The sequence below is a fragment of the Phragmites australis genome, chromosome 24 (genome assembly GCF_958298935.1).
Source record: "Phragmites australis chromosome 24, lpPhrAust1.1, whole genome shotgun sequence".
NCBI classification, from domain to species: Eukaryota; Viridiplantae; Streptophyta; class Magnoliopsida; order Poales; family Poaceae; genus Phragmites; species Phragmites australis.
The window spans coordinates 5,345,978-5,367,946 of record NC_084944.1 but is presented as its reverse complement, the minus strand read 5'-3'; the positions used below and the strand labels follow the sequence as shown (position 1 = coordinate 5,367,946).

Here is a 21,969-nt window from a genome sequence, read left to right as displayed (position 1 = left end):
GGAATTTAATCAGGAGTAGCTGGTTTTTTCAGCTCTCAATATCTGTTTTATTTCAATGAATCACTCTGATAGCTGAAAACTACAAACTATTGTTTGGCAGAGCTCCCACTGATTCCACTCTGAGAGCTCTTTCAAATAAGCCCTTAGTAAGTTACATGTACAAAGTTAGCGTATATTTGTAACCTTACATTTATGTTCAATGTGCTTTCTGTATGCTTGATCGTATATCAAGAGCTTGAACGATGCTTCGATATGGATGTTGGGTCTCAGATCAGAAGTTTTCGATAGCACAAGGTTAAGGGAAACATGTTCTCTTTTATCGCCACTCTTTTGGTCCTTTAGGTTCAACTGCAGGTACCTACAAATAGGTCAACACACAGAGGAGAAAGACTGCTCATGACAACATTTTTATCTTCTGACAAAAAACTAAACGGGATCAAAATATTCTACTGAAGATGGACAAGAAAATGTTGTGATAACTCGGTAACAGAAGGAACAATATGGTAGATTACCATTTAAGCTCCTTGATCTCAAAATATCCAGAGTTGGTCCATCCTTTTTTCTTGGCAAGAAGCGAGGAGAAGCCATCGATCCTCCATTTGAACTTACTCTTCTCTTCCATCTCAGGTGAGGCAACAGCAGAGGAACTGTACTTTCCATTAGTAGCCTCATGTTGTACACCGATCTCCATCGCCGGAGAAGATGGCACGGCCACAACCTTTGCGGATTTCTGGTTCTTCCCTTGGTATCGACCTGAAACAAGGGAAAAACTTATCGGTGGCCCCTGGTAAAAAAAAACCAATTGGACAAAAAAAAAATTGGCCAAATATTCATTTTACCGCCAGTCGGCCCAACCAGATCCCGTGTGCAGCCTGATCCAAAAAAAAAAAGGTTAGGTGCTCTGTCCCAGCGCCCAATCGTCCATCCCGTTCTTAGCACCGAGCTCTCGCACTACTAGCTGTCGGCCTGCCGCCACCTGTGTGCCTCTGCCTCCTCCGTGGCTCCGCACCTGCTCTACGCCTTCACCTCCGGGAAGCCTCCACGCGCCGGAGCTCCGCACCTCGGCCTCTAGGCTCTAGCAGGCCGACGCGAGCCCGATGGCCCGTAGGCCACCGCCTCGCTCCAACAACGCATCTCTACGCCCGACGACGCGCCTTCCCTGGCTAGTATCCACGTCCCGCCCGCTCCTGCCCAAGTGTGGTCACAGTGTGTGATGATTAATTAATTCATGTGTCTTTAGGTGTTCAGAAATTAGCATATCAGTATTTGCATGCATGCATGCATGACCCATGCGTTATGAATGGAAATTTGCAATGCAATAATGCATATCAAAGAGGTGTCTTTGTTTTTTAGATAAGGGAAAAGAGGTGTCTTTGTAGTGGGCACCAATGACAGGTTGCTTAAGTGTTTTGATTTTTTTTAACAGGAACTGATCTATCCTCATGACTGCATGTGTCCCTAACCAAATTATATTCACCAGGATGTTCTGATTTTGTTTGTTTCTGGACTCACATGATTAATTTTGTCCTTGTTCAGTGTTGACTTACCATTCACTACTATTTAAATTTGAACTTTTTAGGTGCCTTGAAGAATTGTTGTTTCTACGATGTTGGGACAGCTAGCTATGTGGGCTAAAATTACTAGTTCGGATATGCTCACTATGAATAATTGAAGTGATTGCCCAAAAGGACTTCCAAAAGTTTATTTAGTTGGTAGGTTGCTGAGTGAAACAGATACCAATTGTTATTCTGTTGTCATTCATATATATGTCAGCATTTGTCTGTTACTTCCTATTTAAGTTTATTTTACTTTCCAGTTATATTAATGCATGCCTTGACTATGCAAATCCTCCCTCCCCAGAAGATAATTGAAGGATCTTAATTTGGTTGATACCTAGAATTTCCATTGAGCATCTGCTATATATATACAACCTCAATAGATGGAGGGTGAGAGGGACCACCATGGCAGGAGCAAGGGGAAGGATGTCATTGGTGCCAGTGGGTCGTCTATTGATGGCGGCAACACGGGCACAACAGTGGTCACTAAATCAAGCGAATAATGTGGCAATTTAGTTATTGTAAATTTTGAATGAGGTTAAGTAATTTAGTGGGAATTGCTTTGTTGTACTTGGTTGTTACAAGTTTTCCATTTCTTTTGTTGCAGGGAGACAGATGCAAATATTAGGATGCATTGAGAATCCATGGAGTCATGGTGAGAAGTGGGGTGCTGGCTTCAAGTGCGGTTACTACCCTGTTACCAACAAGGGTGGAGGTTCGACCCGTTTAAGATTCCATCATCTAGGTGGATTAGAAGGGGATGTAGTTCCATGCACAAATGTGCCAAAAAAATATTGAGATAATGTTGACTCAAGTGGCACTAGGGAAACAAAAGAGGAAGGAAACCAAGGAGCATCGGCTCTTTGTTGAAAAGACACTTACAAAGAATGATTATGGGATAGGTAGGAGGACAACTAATATTCCTTTTGATGAAGAGGAGCAGATATAGATGGCAATGAGAGAGTCATTAAGGGATCTTGGCATGCAAGGTTGCAACACTCCGCAATTTAGTAGAGCAAGTGATAGTGGTAGTGTGAATGCAAGTTGCTCTAGTCAAACTACACTTGATAGGTTCCGTCGAAGTCCAAGTATTTCAAAGCTCCATTTGATATCGATTTGAGTCATAGTAGAATGTCCTCACAGCCTCGGGTGGATATTATGCTTAGGGGGGATAGCAAGGATAAACTTGGGAAAGCTTTGGCAAAGTGGTTTCATGCTAATGATATTCCTGAAAGAAAAGCGAATTGCCCCTACTTTAGAGCAGCCATTAAATTGGCTCAACAGCTTCGAGAGGGAGTGCATATCCCGTCAGGAAAATACATAGATGGTCTATTGTTGGATATGAATTATGATGAGTTAGAGGTTTACATGGCTAATTTTAAGGAAGATTGGGGGCAATATGAAATTACCATAATATGTGATTCATGGACAGGTCCTACCATGATGTCAATCATTAACTTTATGATCGTTTACAATAGCGCATGTTGTTTCATAAGTCAGTGAATGCAATTGGTTATATCCAAAATGCAGAACTTATTTATAATTGCATTAAACAGGTGGTTGTTGAGGAGATTGGGGCCAAATTTATTGTTCAAATTGTGACAAATAATGGTTCAATTACAAGAAAGCATGCCAACAACTCATTGTTGAGTATTCACATATTACATGGCAGCGATGTGTAGCTCACACTATCAATTTGATGCTGAAGGACATAGGACGTTTTGATGAGGTTGTGGAAGTAGTGAATAGTGCAAAGAAAATATGCAGATTCTTCTATAACCATAAAAGGTAATACTTGTACAATTGAGTATTTGATATTTAATACACTTGTACATATGCACTTATTTGTTTTCTATATTTTCAGGCTTGATGCTATGATGAGAGAGAAGATAGGTGGAGAGTTGATTCGGTGGAATGCCACTAGGTTTGGCACAGTTTTCATATTCTTGCAGAGTTTTTGGGATAAGCAGGACAAATTCAAAGCATGGATGGTTTCTAATGAGTGGAAGAATAGTGAATGGAGAAATGAAGAGGCTCACGCTTCCACATATGATTGTTTGACAAATAGGCGGTGATGGAATGACATAGAGTTGGTGTTGAAAGATGTCATGCCAATATTTTTGGTACTTCGCTTCGCTGATCAGCAAAAGAATGAAACTATATCTAGATTCCTTCCGAAGATGTTAAATGCATTAGATGAAACACGTGCTAAATTAGGTCATAAACCAAATCTCCTAGAGAGGTTGACGGAAGTAATCAACAGGAGACATAAATATCTTGTTAATAATACTCTCATGCTTGCAGGTAATTACTGAGGACTAATGAATATGTAGGATAAATTTTTGTTTTTTTATACATTCTAATTTTCTAATATTGCCAATCTTTTTTGCCTTCTTAGCTACCACACTTGATCCAGATGCCCTGTACAAGACAAAATTTACACAAAAGCCAAGTTCTAGATTTGTTGTAACATTAGCATTAAAGAAGATTGCAGGATCACCTTCAAAAGCAGCGGTTGCAATTGAATAATTTGCTTTCTTTAGTTCAAAGAGAGGGTTATTTGGAGGAGAGGAGGCTTGATGCTCAGCACTTGGTGGACGTATGAGCAAATATACATATTGGTGATATTGCATGTTTGCTTACTTTAGCTATTATCACTATAAATTTAGTTACCATTTGTATTTCATTATAGCTGATTGGTGGGCTCAATATGGAGGACAATATAAAGAATTACAAAAGCTTGCACAATGCATCATTTCACAATGCATATCTTCTAGTGGGTGTGAGCGAAACTAGAGTACATTTTCTTTGGTTCATACCAAAATGAGAAATCAGATGGGTTATGAGAAGTTGCATAAGTTGGTGTATGTGCATTACAATTTGAAGCTGCACATCCAACAGTTTGAAGCCAGTATGCAAAGCATTCAAAGGAGTTTGATCCATGTAGTATGATGATGGATGTTACTCTATATGATGAGGATAACCCAATTATGGATTGGTTGTGCAACTCCATGAGTGAGTCACTAGGAATAAGAAGAAGCTAGCTATGCTCAAGAGCATCTATCAATGTTAAAAGGTAATTCATATGCAAACATTGCTTTGAGATTTGATTTTGTGACTACATTTTGAACATTTTACATGTTAATATTTGTAGTGGTGCAAGCCTCGAAGGAGAAGATGTCTCAACCTTATTGGTGAATGCTTATGTGAATGTTTTGTTGGTTCTTAAGGGGACTACTATATTTTGTAATGTGATTGATGTATAATTTAGTCTATGTTCATCATTTTGCTTAAACATATCCAACAACTTTTGCATGAAGGATGATATTGTTACGATTGATGTATTGAACATTTCTAATGTGTTATGAGTTTGTGATATTATCTTATTTCTTTGTTTTTATGTGTAATTTGTGACGTTAAATGGATTGGAAACAAATTATAGGGAAATCATGCCAAAAAATTAAAAAAATATATATATTTTAATTTGTCCGGTAAATCCGATATCTATGAGAAATCGGGTTTACTGGTGACCTCCGATAAATTTTATTTACGGTAAGGTTTTTCCTACTGAAACCACAAACGAGACAGTAAGGGATCATATCAAGTATCATAATATCAGCTAAAAATAATAGAAGAAAGCAGAAAAACAGCGCAAATTCGATGTTACCGCAAGACGAGGAACAGGCACCCATGATTGCTTGTTTGAAGAGTCTGATTGATCTTGCTTCAGTACAAGCCGGCGTTATTGCACGTTATATGTAGAATTCTTTTTAAGAGTAGTCATATGTAGAATTCAGTGTAAGTGTTCCAGAAATACCTAGAAATGAGGCGAGGTTCCTTCTTTCAGACTAGGACACACGCCAAAGGCCAGAGGTCAACGCCACAGGAAATTGCCTAGCATTGGATGGCTTGAAACTGAGAAACAGTACAAGTCTAACAACTTTTGCCCATATTAAATCTTTTATGTCACTGGCTAATAACCTCAGAAGTCCAGGTCAACTTCTCTATTACCTAACGACTAGGCAGCAAACAGTTCATCTATGCTTATCAATCTTGTCTGTGTATATGTGTCATACAGTCATCTACTCATCTGAGAAGTCAACTTTGTTGATTCCATCATCAGTTGCACGGGTGTGTGCTATAATCTAAAGGTACACCCTTGAGTTGCGTAATTTTAGCGATTAAAATCTCACGCGAAAACGAAGGTTGGTATATCAATTTGTGGAATCTTTGACAAATGGAGCCTAAAGGACTGATTTGTTCAGAAAATCAAATTCATGCGCAAGCAGACGCCTGGCCTATTGTGTCATGGTGACAGCGAAGGTTGTAAACAGCTAATTCTACATAGAACTACACATTCATCAGCTCTCACAAATCTACACATTCATCATCAGAAATGGGATCGAGAATTTCAGGCTTCAATAGATGGCGGTTGTTGGTAGATGAAACTACACCAACAAGACATGACAGGCAAACTGAGCAACATGTTCATGGCCGACGCCGAACCTTTATTTGCTATTTTACACACTTTCGGTATCTTGCACGAACAAGCAAACAAACACACGCAAAACACATTCACAACCACTGCGCTATTGCGATTCAGTCCACATATGCAACGACACCCTATTCCATCTTGGAGGAACCAACGATTGCAACCTCAGCTTCAACGCAGCACTTGGTCTTCACGAGATATCCATTCGACGAGTCCTTGAAATGCTCCAGCGAAATGAACTTCTTCCATCCCCAGGTACGAGCATTCTCTGAGAACTGGCACCTGCCTGCACTTCCCAACAAAAACAAGTCGAGAATAAATGATGATAATTTTGCATCTGGACTCTGTCCATCGAGCAAATTTCTGCTACAAGGCGAACCTCTTAACTTCCAGTGCTTGCCATTTTCCTGGTCTTTGATGGATAAGGTAAATTCCACCAGGTTCGCAGAGTCCTTGGGGAGCTTACTGGTCTTGTTCATGTAAAGGTACAAGGAGAGGTGGTTCCCATCGCGAGATGGATACATAATGATATACCTGCAAATTGGAAAACATAGTACAATTCAGTTGATGATGTATAAAACAACCACTGTAGTCTCTAATGGCCAGTTTTTAACGTAAGAAAGATCAGATGAAACTGCATCACTCAGTCATGTCAAGCATTGCAGGCTGAAGATGCTATCACCATTTGTATCCTCCGACATCGAACCCCGGAGAGTAGCCCGGGTTCTTCAGTGCGAAGTAGTCCTCGACGTCCCAGGTGTAAGGTTTGGCCTCGTTGAAGATATTCGTCTTCTGGACAAACAGCGTTTCTGACGTCGTGTTGGCTTTGGCAGTGGCGACTTTGGTGAACTCGACGCCGAAGACGCAGCTGTTGTCGACGACAAACCCAGAGGACCGTTTCTCTAGTGTTCTGAGGGGAATCATGCATGAGGCCCCGGAGCTTGTGCTTGCAGTCTGGAAGTTGTGGCTAACTGCGCATACAATAGTTGAAAGGAAAATTTATCTCTTGTCTTCAGAAACAGCATGTATGAAACCACAAATGATTTTGGAGGGGGGGAAACAAAAATGAAAACACAGAAACATTAGAGGTTGTAAGAAATAATTTCCTATTTTACCTTGTTGCTCGCTGTGCTTTCCGTACGACTGATCATATATCAGCAACTTGAAAGAGGCCTCTACGATAGTATCAGGCTTCACTGAGCTGCTCGCCAGCACAAGCATAAGGGAGACGTACTCCTTGTCGTCGCCGCTCTTCTTGTCCCTTGGATTCAGTATCAGGTACCTGCAAACAAGTCAAGGGAGACCACTGAAAATCTGCAAACTTACTAGTTACAAAATCTGTGTGATGCAACAAATTAATCAGTTCAAAAGAGCAGTCATTCTGGTAGCCATACCAGCTATGGCCCATGATCTCAAACACTCTGGAGTAGGTCCATCCTTCGCCCTTGTCGAGGAGTGAGGAGAAGCCATCGATGCTCCACTTGAAGGTCGTCTCCTGACTCTGCTCTGCTGGAGCTGGAGAAGAAGGTGCCACCTTGGATCCATGGCCCTGCCCCGTCTTTGAGCGGCCTGAAACAGCAATCAGAAGATAAACAACAGTACGAAAGATCAAAACAACATCTAAAAATTAGCGCTAAAACACAGAAGAAAAATCCGAGAACCGCGAGAGGAAGAGTTGCCCATGGTGATCCGTCAGTGAAGTCTGGTGTTGCTGCTCTCGCTTTCTGCACGAAACGATGTTCCTGTGCACTCGCTATATGTAGATGGACATTAGTAGGCGGTGTACCAAAATTTCTGGCAAATGTGGTGAGGTTTCTGTCTCTCCTTGGAGACTCTAGAGTTTGGACATGTCACAAGTACAAAATGACGCAAGCCAGTTCTAGAAAAAGGAAAATGATGCGAACCAAGGGGTGCGATGTCACCGGCAATTTCCCAACGGCGCAAGTGTACGCTGTACGGCACTGTATATGGCCTCAAAGTCTCACACCGAAAGTCTCGAGTCAACTGAATTTTTCATGTTGCCCAATCGAAGTGCTTATGCACTAGCGCTACCTTGTATATTGGTACATGAGGTTCTAGTGTTGTTTTGTGTTTCTAGCTATTGCCTACGTGAGTAACTTAGGGTCTGTTTGTTTGTCTGAATATCCTCAGTTTGACTTGTACGAGTTATGTAGGCTGAGTTGATGCAGGAGGGTCTGTTTAGTTGGCTGTATGTGCTGAGTCTGACTGAGAAAAGATTGTGTTTGGTTGCCCGCATGAGTATACGTTGTATTAAAAAAAACTCATTTTTTACCAAATAACCTAGGATTAGAAATATTTTTATAAATTAGTACATCACAGGATAAGAATATTAGTGAATTTTTATGATTTTTGAAGAATTTTAATTAAATATTAACTTAGATTTTTTGGATCAAATTAATTAAAATGAGTTGCTAGCGAGCTCTTAGTTTGCTCATTTAGAATTTTTGGATCACTCTTATACCACTAAATAAAATCTAAAGTTAAATAAAATCTAAACGTTTAGAGTTTGTGTTTGATAGATTGAATATGAGACTGTATAAGAAGTTCATTACCGTTGACAAGTGGACTCAGCGCACGAGTAGCTGCATCCACCGGACCTGCATCTGAGCTACGGTCGACTCCCGCATCTCCGCTCATGCAGCATCAGCGTGTATCCTTGCACAAGCGGATGCAAACGGAGCGGCTGCTATCGCGCATGTCACGGCAACCAAACGCAGCACTCACGGAACGTGTACGCATGCAGGCACAAGCGGATGCAACGATCCAAACATGCCCTTACGTAACTAGCCTTTTTAGGTTGATAGTGCAGCTCAGCCCATCTTTTATATCATAAACTCTTCTTCTTAATTGAAGAATAGCTATTTTTTTTTTAACAGTAGGATCTATTTCTATGATCTACTTTTCGAGGTAGGATCAAGTGAGGTCTCTCCGTGCGCGTCCGCTCCATGCATGCCTCTGCGAGTGCTCAGGCTCGAACGCATAAACTCTTCTTCTTAATTGAAGAATAGCTATTTTTTTTTTAACAGTAGGATCTATTTCTATGATCTACTTTTCGAGGTAGGATCAAGTGAGGTCTCTCCGTGCGCGTCCGCTCCATGCATGCCTCTGCGAGTGCTCAGGCTCGAACGCGAGCTGACTCAAGCGCTCACACCGTACGAGCACCGTCCTTGCCAACCCGGCTAGTGCACGGATGTTATCAACCGGGCTGGCAGCTCTGCTCTTTTCGTTCAAAAAGAAAGTGCTTATGCTCTGGATAACAAAAAGTGTCCACGTCGAGTCTTCTTGTTCCTGACATCTAACCACCAGCCGCAATGTGGTAAACAATTCATACGTGTATATCGACTGAATTCATCTAGTTTTTGTGTTGTCATCTTGAGAGTCATCTGTTGATGACATCTTCCACTCGACCTAATTCTTCTTCCATTATGAATGCAATGACTTTGGACTTTGAGTTGCATAATCTAAAAATTCAAAATACTATTAAAATAATTCTGAAAAATTCTGAAAAATATATGATGTAGAATATACTATAATCTAACTTTGCAAAAAAATTCTTCGCACATGCCGTCCTTGGTTTCTCCCCGTGCACGATGTATCGTGCTCGCACACTCGTGAGATAAACGGGAGAGTGGAGACTTTTTGCGATTTGGTTTCTTCATCTGAAGTCATATTGAACTAATACCATTACATCAGCAAGACATGGCTGACAGACTGAGCCTTATTTGACATTTGCAGTTTCACTATCTTCAGCACAAACAATCTGAGAAACAGACACACGTAGGTACACAGACGTAGCCACAGCGGCGCCGTTGCGATTCAGCACACACGCACACGGGCACGCAGCTGCTCTACTCCATCTTCGACGAGCCAACGATTGTGACCTCAGCTTCGATGCAGCACTTGGTTTTCACGAGATAACCATTCGACGAGTCCTTGAAATCCTCAAGCGTCATGAACTTGATCCATCCATAGACACAAGCAGTCTTTGAGAACTGGGACCGGCCTACATTTTGCAAAAAGAGTGAATGTGTGCAGGTAACTGTTGGATCAAGAATATAAGGTGTTTGTCGAGCAAATTTCTGCTGGGTAGGCGAACCTGTTCCTTTCCAGTGCTTGCCAGTTTCCTGGTCTTTGACGGATAAGGTGAATTCCACCAGGATCCCATCTTTTTCAGGGAACTCATTTGGCGCCTTCATGTCCAGGAACAAGGAGATGTGGTTCCCATAATTGTCAAGACCTGATGGATAGATACGGATTGACCTGCAAATTGGACAGCGTCCTGCAATTTAGTCGACGAAGTATATATGAAGGGCTGAAAAAGCATTGCAGGTTTAATTTCAAGATGATATCACCATTTGTATCCACCGGCTTCAAACTCGGGAGAGAAGCCCGGGCTCTTCAGTGCGAAGAAGTCCTCAATGTCCCAGGTGTAGGTTGTGGCCTCGTTGAGGGTATTCATCTTCTGGACGAACAGTGTTTCCGACACCGTGTTGGCTTTGTAAGTGACAACTTTGGTGAACTCGACACCAAAGACGACGCAACTGATGCTGTCAACAGATCCAGAGGACGGTTCCTTCGGTGATGTGAGGGGAATCATGTATGATATCCCAGAGCTTGTGCTTGCTGTCTGGAAGTTGTGGCTGACTGCAGGGGAAAGGAAATAAAGCATGAGTCATTTATTCTATTCAGAAACAGCAATTTACCGAAAGAAACAATGGCTACAAATGAAATGCTCGTAGATGAAAACACAGATATTCCAGAGAAAAACAAAAATGAGGACACAAGAACATAAAAGGTTTTAGTTTAAAAAACAGCCAGTTTGTAAGTTATATCTGACAGTCTAATAAACCAGCTATTCCAATCGGCAGCAATTAATTTGCTATACTACCTTGATGTTCAACGTGCTTTCCATATAACCTATCGTATATCAAGAACTTGAAAGATGCTTCTACAATAGTATCAGGCTTCACATCACTGACAGAAGTCCCCAACAGCTCAAGCCTCAGAGAAACATACTCCTGATCATCGTCGTCGCTCTTTCTGTCCCTTGGATTCAACTTCAAACACCTGCACAGTGCAAATAAGTCGAGAGATAGAGAGACAGAAAGGTGACAATCTGATCATAATAAGTTGATACTAAGCTTTTGTGTATACAATCTTTATACTACTCCCACTTCATGCTTCTCCACTGCCCATAAGCTCATTAAATCATACCAGTTATAGCCCATGATCTCAAACACTCTGGACTGTGTCTCTCCTTCACCCTTATCAAGAAGCGAGGAGAAGCCATCGATGGTCCACTTGAAGGTTTTCAGCGCCGGAGACGAAGATGTCACCTCGGATTTCCGGTTCGATCGGCCTGAAAATGAAAACAGTAGTTCAGACATAAGAAACAGTACATGAAAGATTGCAGAAGAAGAAGAAGAAGAAGAGAAATCCAAATACTGCGAGACGAAGAGTTGCCCATGCTGATCCGATCCTTGAATGCAAGAGGAGCCTTATCAGTCTAGTGATTTTGCGCTTGCTTTCTGCACGAGATGGTGCTCCTGTGCACTATATGTAGAGCGACTTAGGTTGTGTGCGTCTTAGTTACCCACAGGCTGGAAATAGACTCTAATGTGGATGTATCATTTTGATGTAACGGTTAAAGTTAATAAAAAAAATATCGAAAAAATATGTAGAGCGATGTAGGTGCAGTGCACCGAAATTTGTCAGGAAATGTGTAGGTTTCTGCCTCCTCGGAAGACTTTGGGCAGATGCAAGCAAACTGAGGGTTTGTACGTCACTGGAAATTCCCTAGCGTCAGACGAATCTAAAGTCTGAGTCAACTGAATGTTTCCTCTTACCTAAACTGTGCAAAACTGTTAAGATAACACAGCTCTAGTTGTAGGAGCTTAATGGCGCGACAAGAGAACCGAAAAGAGCAGTCTGGCAACAGTACCAGTTATGGCCCTTCATCTCAAATACTGTGGAGAATGACCATCCTCCGGCCATATCAAGAAGTGAGGAGAAGCCATCAATGCTCCACTTGAAGGTTGCCTGCTCTGCTAGACAAGAAGGTGTCACCTTGGATTTCTTGTTTGATCTGCCTGAAACAGCAGTCCAGAACATAAGCGGGGCGACAGTATGAACGGAGCAGCAACAGCTAAAACTGGCACCGAAACAAAGAAGAAAAGAAAAAATTTCGAGTACTGCGAGACGAGTAGTTGCCCATGATGATCCGTGAACTTCACGCTGCCTTAATGCCTATCAGTCCAACTAGTGTGCTCTTGGTTCTGTTCTCTGCACTTCAAGTGGTCTTTCTGTGCACTATGTATGTAGTCTCATATGTAGAACTGTAGAAGTAGGACGATACTAGCTGCACCAGAATTTCTCGGCTAATTTTTTTAGAATACGGATAAAAGCATCTAGCTTTTTCATCAAGAGATGCATACAACTAACAATTGAGTATTGCAATATCTCAGTATATATAGCCAACACCACACAGGAAGAAAACATGATTAAAACGAAAAGGAATGTCATGAAACTTATAATCTATAACTACATGGTTACTTGTGCTTGGTGAAAAGCTTCATAGACACTGCCTCCAAAGTATGGCAAACATTCATATACACTTCTTTTGATCCTTAATGTAGAGCAATCTCTAAAACCTTAGCCAGGTTGGGCAATAAGATCTGTTGTCCGAATTGCCGGGCGATAAGTCCTCATCATCCGACGGCTGGGCCAAAAAAACCGCCTTTTGTTTAGGCAATTTTTAAAAATCGTCCAGCTGCTGGGTGACTAGAGGCTAGTTTAAAATTTTCAAACGGCCCATGGTTCTGCAAATTAAAAAAAAAGAAAAATTCCCATCCCGCTCGTGTTTACCTCTCGAGTCAACCGGGCCACCAACCAGCCCACGCCAGAACAGTACGGGCCGAGACTTCCATGGCCGCCGCCTCGGCGCTTCAGCCCAGCCAGGCCTGTCCGCCCCTCCCCGAGTCCCGCCTGGACCGCCGAGCCCATGCCGTCCTCGCTTCTCTCCCCGTGCGTGAGACGGCGGCATTCGCACGCCTGCGAGCGACCGAGCGTCGGTCACACACACGGCACCAGGTGCACGGGCGGGGGCGGGGGCGGGACCGATCCACGTCCTCCTCGTCGGGTCCATTCCGGCGTGACGTGCGCCCCGGTTTAGCTGGCGCCTCGCCTGAAAAAGTCCCTCGTCCACCTCTCCAACCCAACCACCGCACCGCATCCGTCCGTGCGCGCGAGCGCGACGCAGGGTCGCGGAGGCCGCAAGAGCGCAGCCAGCCCAGCCCACGCGGCGGCGGACCCGAGGCGGGAGCCGTGGAGCTGGAGGAGAAGAGACTGTGAGCGAGTGAGAGAGCTCCGGACCGGATGGGCTCGGGCGACCCGGCGGCCGACCCCCTGGGCCTCATCCACCTCCGCGGCACCCCCGGCGCGCTCTCCCGCCGCGTCGCCATGGCCCGCGACGCCGCCGCCGTCGCGCCCGCGCTCCGCCCCTGGCTCGTCGACTTCCTCCCGCTCCTCGTCGTCCTCCTCATCGCTGCCCACGTCCTCGCCCTCGTACGTCCTACCTCTTCTACTCGGCGGTAGTTGCTGGATTTGGATTGAATTTGGTTTGCGGTCGCAGGGATACTGGATCTACAGGCTCGCCACTGACGGGTCCAGGCAGCCCGCGCGGAGCAAGAAGCACTAGGCGGCCAGATGTAAGGCTTCTCCGCTCCTTCTCAGCTTCTCTTTCTTCTCTCATCGGTTGTGGTGCTGTGACGGGTGGTGGTTCCGATAATTGCTGGTTTCTCTGGGTTAGGAGGCATTCCGGATTACGCGAATGAATAATGATTAGCGCGGAGTCTGCAGATTTGTGAGTTGTGGCTGCTAGTCACAGTCTGGAATGCTGATTGCTGAAATGCAACATTTTGATTGTGAATTTAGTGATACTTAGTATGTAGTAAAAATGTAAAACATTACTAATATTGTCTCGAGTTTTGTTGGTGGCGGTGGGTTTCCTTTGATCCAATTTAGCTTTGGTAATTAGCTTATTGAGCAGATTATGAATAAATATTTATGTCTGAAGATATTTGAGGGACCCTTAGATTCGGATATAGATTTGATATAAAATATTGGATGGTGATGTGGGGGATCCGGATTGGTTTTTCCATTACTACTTTTATACATGCAATTATTGAACCTTTTTTCTAGAAGAACAATTATTGAACCCTGCTGATTCTGGTTTCTGTATTTTCTTAGTAAAGTTATATTAAGCGCTTCTCTTCATGAAATGTTGGATGTGAAATAACCAAATAACCCACTTAATCTATAAAGATTAAATGTCTTTGTTGGACTAATGCTTTGAGGATGTGTTTTTATCTTTCAGGGGCTTCAGATGCTCCCCCTCGTTGTTATTGCATTTGTTATGCATTGTGCTGTCCTAACTCAAGAAGTTGACTTTTTTTTTTTCAAATTTGATGTTTTCTCTTATTGAGGTTTCAACATAGCTGGATTGTATTGGCTTATTATGCTTTTAGTTTTGCATTCCATTCCATGTTAACTTCGATTTTTGAAGCATTTATTGTGCTGTGCTGATCTATAGTGTATCCATTTTGACTGAAGGTAAGCAAATGTATGACAATGGAGCACCCTTCATGAAATCTAGTCTGTGTCAATTTCTTTGTTGGTTTAAATGCCTAATCTTGTTCAGTTGATTACGGCTTTGTCCATTTTAATAAAATGAGACTGCGTGATGCCCTTGAAACCAGGAAAAATAGTTACAGCCTCTGGGATGAAATGATTGATTGTACCTTTACCACTTTAACATTCATCATCAGACCTTCTCTATTCCGCTGACATTTAGCAAATTAAAGAAAAACACCATTGCCCTAGACTGTTTGTGTGTCTGTGTTTTGAGGAATGGACTAGACTGTGCTCTCAGAAAAAAATGTGAATGATTCTGTTTTTTGGTTTGAAAAAAAAAAAGAGGCTTAACAAATATTTTGCGACTCAGATTATGTCAAACACCTTATATTAGTAATTTGTTAGTCAAATTTGAATTACCTTGAGCATGTGTATACTGCAAAAGGACTTCTTATCCTTTATTCCATTGTACATTTACTATGATTGTTTCTGTTGCATGAAAGTAGTTTCGACATGTATCTATTTTTTATTCCTGTATGAGAGAGAACTTGGTAGAAAAACTTTTTGTTTACTGTAAATATTAAGATTTGGCAGCTGTCTTCTTAGGTTGGAGACAGACAAACCCATGATTGAGGCCTGCCTTGACTTTCTTATTTTCAAGATGTAGGCAGGAGCAATTGGTCTATTAGTGATCTAGCAGCACTTAAGCACCATGGCAGCATGTTCAAAATTGCCAATGTTCACCTTACTGTTAAGCCACTGTCTTTTGTTTCTGCATTTCATCTGTTGTACAAGAGGGGCTAACAAACTCTCCTATTGTTCTACAGAGTACATCTGTTGAACATAAAACAGCAAATCTGAACAAAATTGTTTGCTCCAAATCTGCATGGTGCTTCAGTAATGCACCATAGAGGACAACCTGTCAAACACCCACAGTAACTTGTGCAGTACTTCGAACCTTGTGGAGTTAATTTCTTTCGTCCATTTTGTTACAGGCTTGGAGCCAGTGTTTGCCATTTAGGTCTTGCATCCTCTGCTCGTTGATCTCCAAGGTTTCCGATGTCGGGTGATGGCGTGGCAAAGCTCCTGGAAGAGCTGCATACAGGGAACCAATGTCGGGTGATGGCATGGCAAAGCCACTGGCTTGTTCAGATGTTGGTTTGAAAAGTGACGTTAGCTGATATGTGAAAGGAGGACCTTATGATCATAAACAGTATTTAGTTGTTGATTAGGTTTGTCATCTGTTGACGTCTCCATGTAAAGGCCAGTAGCCAGACAAGTGTGCCGTACTGCCGTTTCATCTGATTTGAGCTTGTGTATCTCACGAGTGACCTTTTCTTTGCTCCGTTCAGAAACGGAGAGGTTTCATGTTCGTTGTTTTTCTCTTGTCCGAATACAACATTGGAAAGAAATAGGTTGTATTCCACATGGCACCGCAACTATTTGCTCAGCTGCACGCCCTCATGATTTCATCTTGGCTCTTTTTGGTTCTAGATAATCACATCAACCAGCATATGCCAAGTGCACTACGGCCCTGGCACGTAGCAGCCAGCTCAGTAGTCAGTAGACCAGGAGTTCCCAACATGATTGGGCACTGGTGTCTCCGGCAATCTGTTAGGCGGTTCATTACACTCGCCAGACTTTTAAGCCTCAACAATCAACACAGCTCGAACGGAGAAATAAAATGTTGCATCTCCACAAGAACATGTGTCTAGTTTCCGAATGTCGACAGAATTTCACAGAGAAACGGCAAATTTCGCCAATAAAGGAGCATAATTTGCGTTTGTGTGTGGCGGAATTATATCGTTCCAAAGAGGACCTTACTGGTCTATTATACTAAGAAAATTGTGGCAGTCTGCTGGGTGGCTGGATCATACAAAAGGCGTGAGAACAAGAAGTGGCCGACAGTCCACAAGCTCCTCGTTCCATTCGGCCAGCAGCTTCTCTTTGCGTTTGCGCCTCAAAAAGAGGATTCCTGTCTCGCCTTTCCTCGTGGGGCGGCGCGGCAAATGGTACAAAGTGCAAATAGACGCACATCACATCACAGACTCGCACAAGCCAGGGAACCCCCAAGTGTGGAGTCGAACTTCTGAGACATTCTGATCTCGAGCACGCAGAACAACGAAAAAGAAAAGATCACACTTTCAGGTATCCAATCTCCCACACTTACAGCGCAAGTGTATTAGCAATCGACGTCTTTTGCACAAGAAAAAAAGAAGCTAAAGCTAGAATTAATTAATTACACAGCAATGGAGAGGTAAAGTTTTGTCAGGTCATGATGTACTGAGTTCGTTAGCACACGGTAAGATCACAGCAAAGATGGTGCTGAATATCCTGGTGTGGCCGTTCGGTCGGCTAACGGCAGATGATGCAGAGGACTACCGCGACGATGATGATCAGGATGAGGAGCGGCAGCGATATGATCAGCACGAACTCCATTCACTCTCCCTGCAAAAAAGATCAAAATTTATGTTATGATTATTTGTATGTTTAACAATAGCAAAATGCTGAAATGTCATGCTCAAAAGGGAACTTTTTATTTTGCTTTTTGCCTGAACTGCCGTTTTCCGAAACCTTTTTTGACAGAAGAACAACTTGAGAAATGAGGAATCCGTACAATTTATTTGAATGGAGATTACGTATTTTGCAAAGCTGTTATAGCACAATGGGTTTATTCACAAAGTCATTCATATCCTTGATCTGCCACTACACCCGAGTTCCACCGACATCAGTCATAAAATCAAATAGTGGTGCTTGCCCTCCTTGCAGCCAATCTACTTCCTCACCACCATCAAGGCTCCACGAGAAAGAAATTGATGCAGCCTGGCGGCGTTTCCTTTGGTCGGGCTGATAGAGGCTCACTGGAGGAAGCTGTAAGGTCAACTGGGAGTGAGTTTGTCGCCCAAAAGGCAAGCGTGGCCTTGGTGTCCTCCTGTTACAAGCTTTTGGTCGTGAGCTATGACAGCAATGGCTCTGGCATGAATGGAAGTCCCAGCAGAAATTATGGGTCGGTTCAGATATCCCTTGTGACAGGGTTGATAGGCTTCTCTTTGTGACTGCTACTGAGATTGTAATCGGTGATGGCGCCTCCGTCTCCTTCTGGCATTTGGCCTGGGCTGGCGGCCAACGGCCTATCGATTTCGCCGCCCTCATTTTTGGGGCTTGCAGAGTGAAATGCAGGAACTTGTGCGACGCCTTGCAAAACAACACCTGGATCAACGACATCGACTACCAACAGATAACATCCCATCAACATATTCACCAGTTGGTCCTGGTGTGGCAAGCAGTGAAAGCCGTTTCTCTCATGCCCCACACTCCAAATGACATTGTTTGGAGGATGAGTGCCGACACGGCTTACTCCTCGTCTTCAGCATACAAGATGCAGTTTTGGGGATCCATCGACATAGACTTCACCACCATATTTTGGAAGGTCTGGGCGATGTCGAAATGCAAGTTCTTTGCTTGGCTGGCTAATCAGAACAGGCTATGGACTGCAGATCGTCTGACAAAGTGGGGGTGGTCTTCAAACACTGTCTACAGCCTCTGCCGAAGAGCCCCGAAGATCTTTCATCATCTGCTGGTGGTCTGTCGATACACACGGCTTATTTGGGGGTAGGTTGCATCTTGGCTTGGTCAACCGGGTATCGACCCAAGCCAATGGCCACCTTCAGATTCTGTGCATGAATAGTGGTCGACAATAGCAAACACGCACCACACTTCACGCAAGGAGGTCAGATCCCTCACCTTGCTTGTCTCCTGGGAGATCTGGAAGGAGCGGAACCGACACAATTTTTTTACCATTGAGAGCAGGCCACGGCACAGACTATTCGTTCCATCAAGGATGAAGCCGCTCTTTGGGCTTTTGCAGGTGCACACCACTTAGGGCGCCTCTTAACACAAGAGTAGGCTTTCTTTTAGGGTTGGGGATGCACCTGGAGTCTCCAATCCTTGTCCTGCTTCTAGGTTGTAAAACTTTTGCCCATTGGGCTTTCCTCTTATTAATACAAACGGGCAGTCCTCCTGGTTTCCTTAAAAAAAAGTTGTGCTTGGAATCAAGGCAACTGAAGAATTCATGCATACCGGATTTCTAAAGGAAATTGTCAACCGCCTCAAGCTCTGTTATTCGACGCATGAATGGAGCTTCAATTCTCAGACGAAGGTATAGCATCCAATTCCCCCAAAGAAGTGGTACATGAATGAGACCATTCTCATCAACAATTGATTCTCCATCAGTGTACCCTTTTGCCTCAAATTCACTTAGGATTTCTAGAACAGAAGACTGTAGGAGCCTAGGAGGTGGATAGGATAGTTCATACTGTGTTTCTCTAGATTTGGCTGAGATGAGAACAGAAGGTATTATCTACTTTCCATGAGCCAAGTGCACAGATACCAGCTCCTTTTAATTACTACCATAAGTACTTGGCAGCAGTTGGAGTTGGACACCATAGTCTTGACTGCGTCACTGTACTGGTCAACAGATGAGTCTTGAAACCAGGAACTTGGTCCAGAATAACTGAAAGGTACAGTTCTTGCTCCCTCAACTACTCCATTCCTAACCTAGACTAAAATATGAGCTACTTTAAACAATTGTTTTGGTTTCTACTGAAAGCTACTCAAATCGATGCGAAATTCATGCAAAACCAGACTTAATTTAACAAGGACATCGTCGTAGGCATAGCACAATCATTCACTCGCAGGACTAGGCTCGCCAAGTCGCCAAGAATGGAGCCCAAGATAAAAAGGGAGAGGAAACTACAGAAACTGAAGATTCCCCACCGGGGGGGGGGGGGTGAAGTGAATCAGATCATGGTAGCATGGAAACCTGAAACGGCACTAGCTAGAGCCTAGATTCGAGGCGATCGGCACAGGTAGTTTTGGAAAGTCGGAGAGAACACACGGGATCCTGGAACCGTCGAACGGACTGTGAAAAAGATATGCAACTGGACAGAGTCTAGAGACCAGTACCTCCGCTGCTGCTGCTGCTGCTGCTCTTCTTGGGCTACAGAGGGAGGGAGAGGGAGAGGGAGATGAGAGAGAGAGAACAACGCGGGCGGCGATGGGGAAGAAGAAACGAGAGCGGAGGAGGGAGAAGGCGATGGCTCGGGTGGTGCGAGCCCGTTAAATTAATCAGCCGGGGGGAGGAAAGGAGCAGCGAAAACGCGTGCCACGTGCTCGGATGTAGCGATGGCAATTAGATCTGTGGGTCTCGATTCAGTTAGATTCATTTACGGGCCTCATAGGTTGTCTTTAAAATAAGTAGTGTCAAGACTAGGTTTTGAGTTTCATCTATGAGTGTCCATGAGTTATCTAAAATTATTCACACATGGAGGTATAATTCAATTCAAGTAGTTAAGCTAGCTCAACTCACTCAGGTTATCAAACGCACACCTGGTATCCTCCTAGTGCGGCACTATGGCCTGTCGGCCTCCTCGCTCGCCCGACCCCCTGTCATCCCCTCAGCCTTCCCAATGGTTACCACCACTTCGCCGCTCGGCCTTCTCGACGCCCCACCCAGCCTCCATGTCGTCCCTTCAGCTTCCCCGCTGCCACTCCGCCACCCAACCTCCCCGATGCCCGTCCGTCCTCTCCGACACCCCACCGAGCCTCCCTGCCGCCCCCTCGGCCTCCCCGTCAAAACTTTGTCACCTGATGGTCGCAGATCTGGCCTCCCAGTCCCCGCACAGCCTCCCGCCATGGCTTCCGCGCTTGAACTCATTGAATTCGGCCGGGGCTCAGCGGTTTGGCAGCGGCACATCTGTTTTGGCTCACTGCGTTCTATCTGATGGTACTCAGCACAGTGGGAGTGATGGAGGGGAAGGGAGAGAGAGACAACAGAGTGGGAGGGAGAGAGACAGTAGAGAGGGAAACCCAACGGGCACTCGAAACCCGATGGGTGCGGGTTCAAGTGCCAGTTTTTACCCGTTTTTTATTTCATGCACAAGTCGGGTTGTGACTGGCGGGTTTCGGATCGGACGTGGTTTTGCTCTACCCGGCCCTGACCTGACCCGTTACCATCCCTACTTGGGTGGCGCCGAGCTGAGCCAGTTGCGCACCTAAAACCTAGTTGGACGTTGCTCGATAGCGAGAGTAAGAGTGACACGAGCTAGCTGAAGCTACTCCTTAGTCGTTAGCCATTTCTTCAGTAATGAAATGCTCATAACATAGTGCTTTGTAGGACAAAGAATGACAACTAAATAGCGTAAATAGGTATCTTAACAAATTTCTTTCGAAATAGATGATCTTTTTCTATTTTGTTATCCAACCCACCTCATAAGAAAGTCACAACAAGGCATACCAAAAACGCAGCGAAAACTCGACAAAAAGGTGCACTCAAAGGACACCGAAAGATCTAGCGAGAAGAGGGAGTTTAGAGCTAAAAATATTGTTTATTGCTGAAAATACTATTCACCAGAACTTTCGGTGAAATCTGGAATATCTAGGTTCCGGAAGTTCCGGATGAACTTCTAGGTCGGGGTTCTCTACCACAAAGTGACACTTCAATTCAGAAGTTCTGGGTTGGATAGAACATTGGCTCAAAATTCAAAATTCACACTTGTAAATCCAACAAAAAAGGTGAGTCTCATGGTTAGAATCGAACATTAGGTTCGATAGTAAGCCAATCCATGACTCATCCCCACAAAAGATTTGTGGAACTTGGAAAAAAACACTCAAAGATCAAAAGATAAACACTGAGTGAAGATGGTCTCCAAGTCGATGGATTAGAGGTAAGAGAATTCAATACCCAATTGTGTATGTTTTATATGTGAATTTTATGCTTAAACAACGAGAAGATCAACTCCAACAAGGCGAAAACTTTCGGCTCAAGCACGAAAATGAAAATCGCAACCGGAAATGAAAAACCTCCAAAAACGCAAGGGAACCAACAGAGGGAAACTAGAAGTAGGGGAATTCAAGTCACATGCAAAAATATTAATTTTATTTCTTACAAATGCCAGCTTTATTTTAGACGAATTACAGAGTTTTTCATACAAAGCTTACACCTAATACATAGCCTAAATACTCGTCTCCCTCTACTCCAAAACCCTAGCACAAGACTCTCACATATGTGGCAAAAGAGACTCAAGTGGCTAGTTTACCTCTCCCACATAGCCCTACCCCTCTATCTATAGCATAGGTTTTTTAACCTCTAAGTTTCTAGCTTGTTCCTAGAATATCTCTATCTTGTAGTACACTCATATCTACTATCGAGGGAATTATGGTCTATTTTCTCCTCTATCCATCAAACGACCATAGTGCCTTCATGACTTA

The 21,969-nt window shown here is 43.7% G+C and overlaps 3 protein-coding genes, 1 long non-coding RNA gene and 1 pseudogene across 4 annotated transcripts; 2 read left to right on the top strand and 3 right to left on the bottom strand.

Annotated features, from left to right (window-relative positions):
• The first annotated feature begins 1,939 nt into the window (after positions 1 to 1,939).
• Positions 1,940 to 4,600, top strand: LOC133908047 (uncharacterized; annotated as a pseudogene).
• Positions 4,601 to 5,958: 1,358 nt separating this feature from the next.
• LOC133907501 (uncharacterized) lies at positions 5,959 to 7,943 on the bottom strand. The gene is made up of 6 exons (XM_062349554.1): positions 7,710 to 7,943; positions 7,443 to 7,617; positions 7,164 to 7,330; positions 6,731 to 7,019; positions 6,428 to 6,582; positions 5,959 to 6,334 (listed from the first exon to the last, which is right to left on the bottom strand). Exons 1-6 carry the CDS (start codon positions 7,729 to 7,731, stop codon positions 6,180 to 6,182), a joined length of 963 nt encoding a protein of 320 aa, XP_062205538.1. The 5' UTR covers positions 7,732 to 7,943; the 3' UTR covers positions 5,959 to 6,179.
• Positions 7,944 to 9,748: 1,805 nt separating this feature from the next.
• LOC133907053 (uncharacterized) lies at positions 9,749 to 11,673 on the bottom strand. Its single transcript, XM_062349054.1, has 6 exons — positions 11,515 to 11,673; positions 11,284 to 11,428; positions 10,958 to 11,136; positions 10,422 to 10,713; positions 10,166 to 10,329; positions 9,749 to 10,072 (listed from the first exon to the last, which is right to left on the bottom strand). Exons 1-6 carry the CDS (start codon positions 11,534 to 11,536, stop codon positions 9,918 to 9,920), a joined length of 957 nt encoding a protein of 318 aa, XP_062205038.1. The 5' UTR covers positions 11,537 to 11,673; the 3' UTR covers positions 9,749 to 9,917.
• Positions 11,674 to 13,180: 1,507 nt separating this feature from the next.
• On the top strand, positions 13,181 to 16,024 carry LOC133907054 (uncharacterized). Its single transcript, XM_062349055.1, has 3 exons — positions 13,181 to 13,632; positions 13,700 to 13,775; positions 15,696 to 16,024. Exons 1-2 carry the CDS (start codon positions 13,444 to 13,446, stop codon positions 13,763 to 13,765), a joined length of 255 nt encoding a protein of 84 aa, XP_062205039.1. The 5' UTR covers positions 13,181 to 13,443; the 3' UTR covers positions 13,766 to 13,775; positions 15,696 to 16,024.
• An 800-nt stretch (positions 16,025 to 16,824) lies between these two features.
• Positions 16,825 to 19,833, bottom strand: LOC133907056 (uncharacterized). Its single transcript, XR_009907908.1, has 2 exons — positions 19,666 to 19,833; positions 16,825 to 17,148 (listed from the first exon to the last, which is right to left on the bottom strand). It is a non-coding gene; the product is annotated as an uncharacterized LOC133907056 (long non-coding RNA).
• Between the last annotated feature and the right edge of the window lie 2,136 nt (positions 19,834 to 21,969).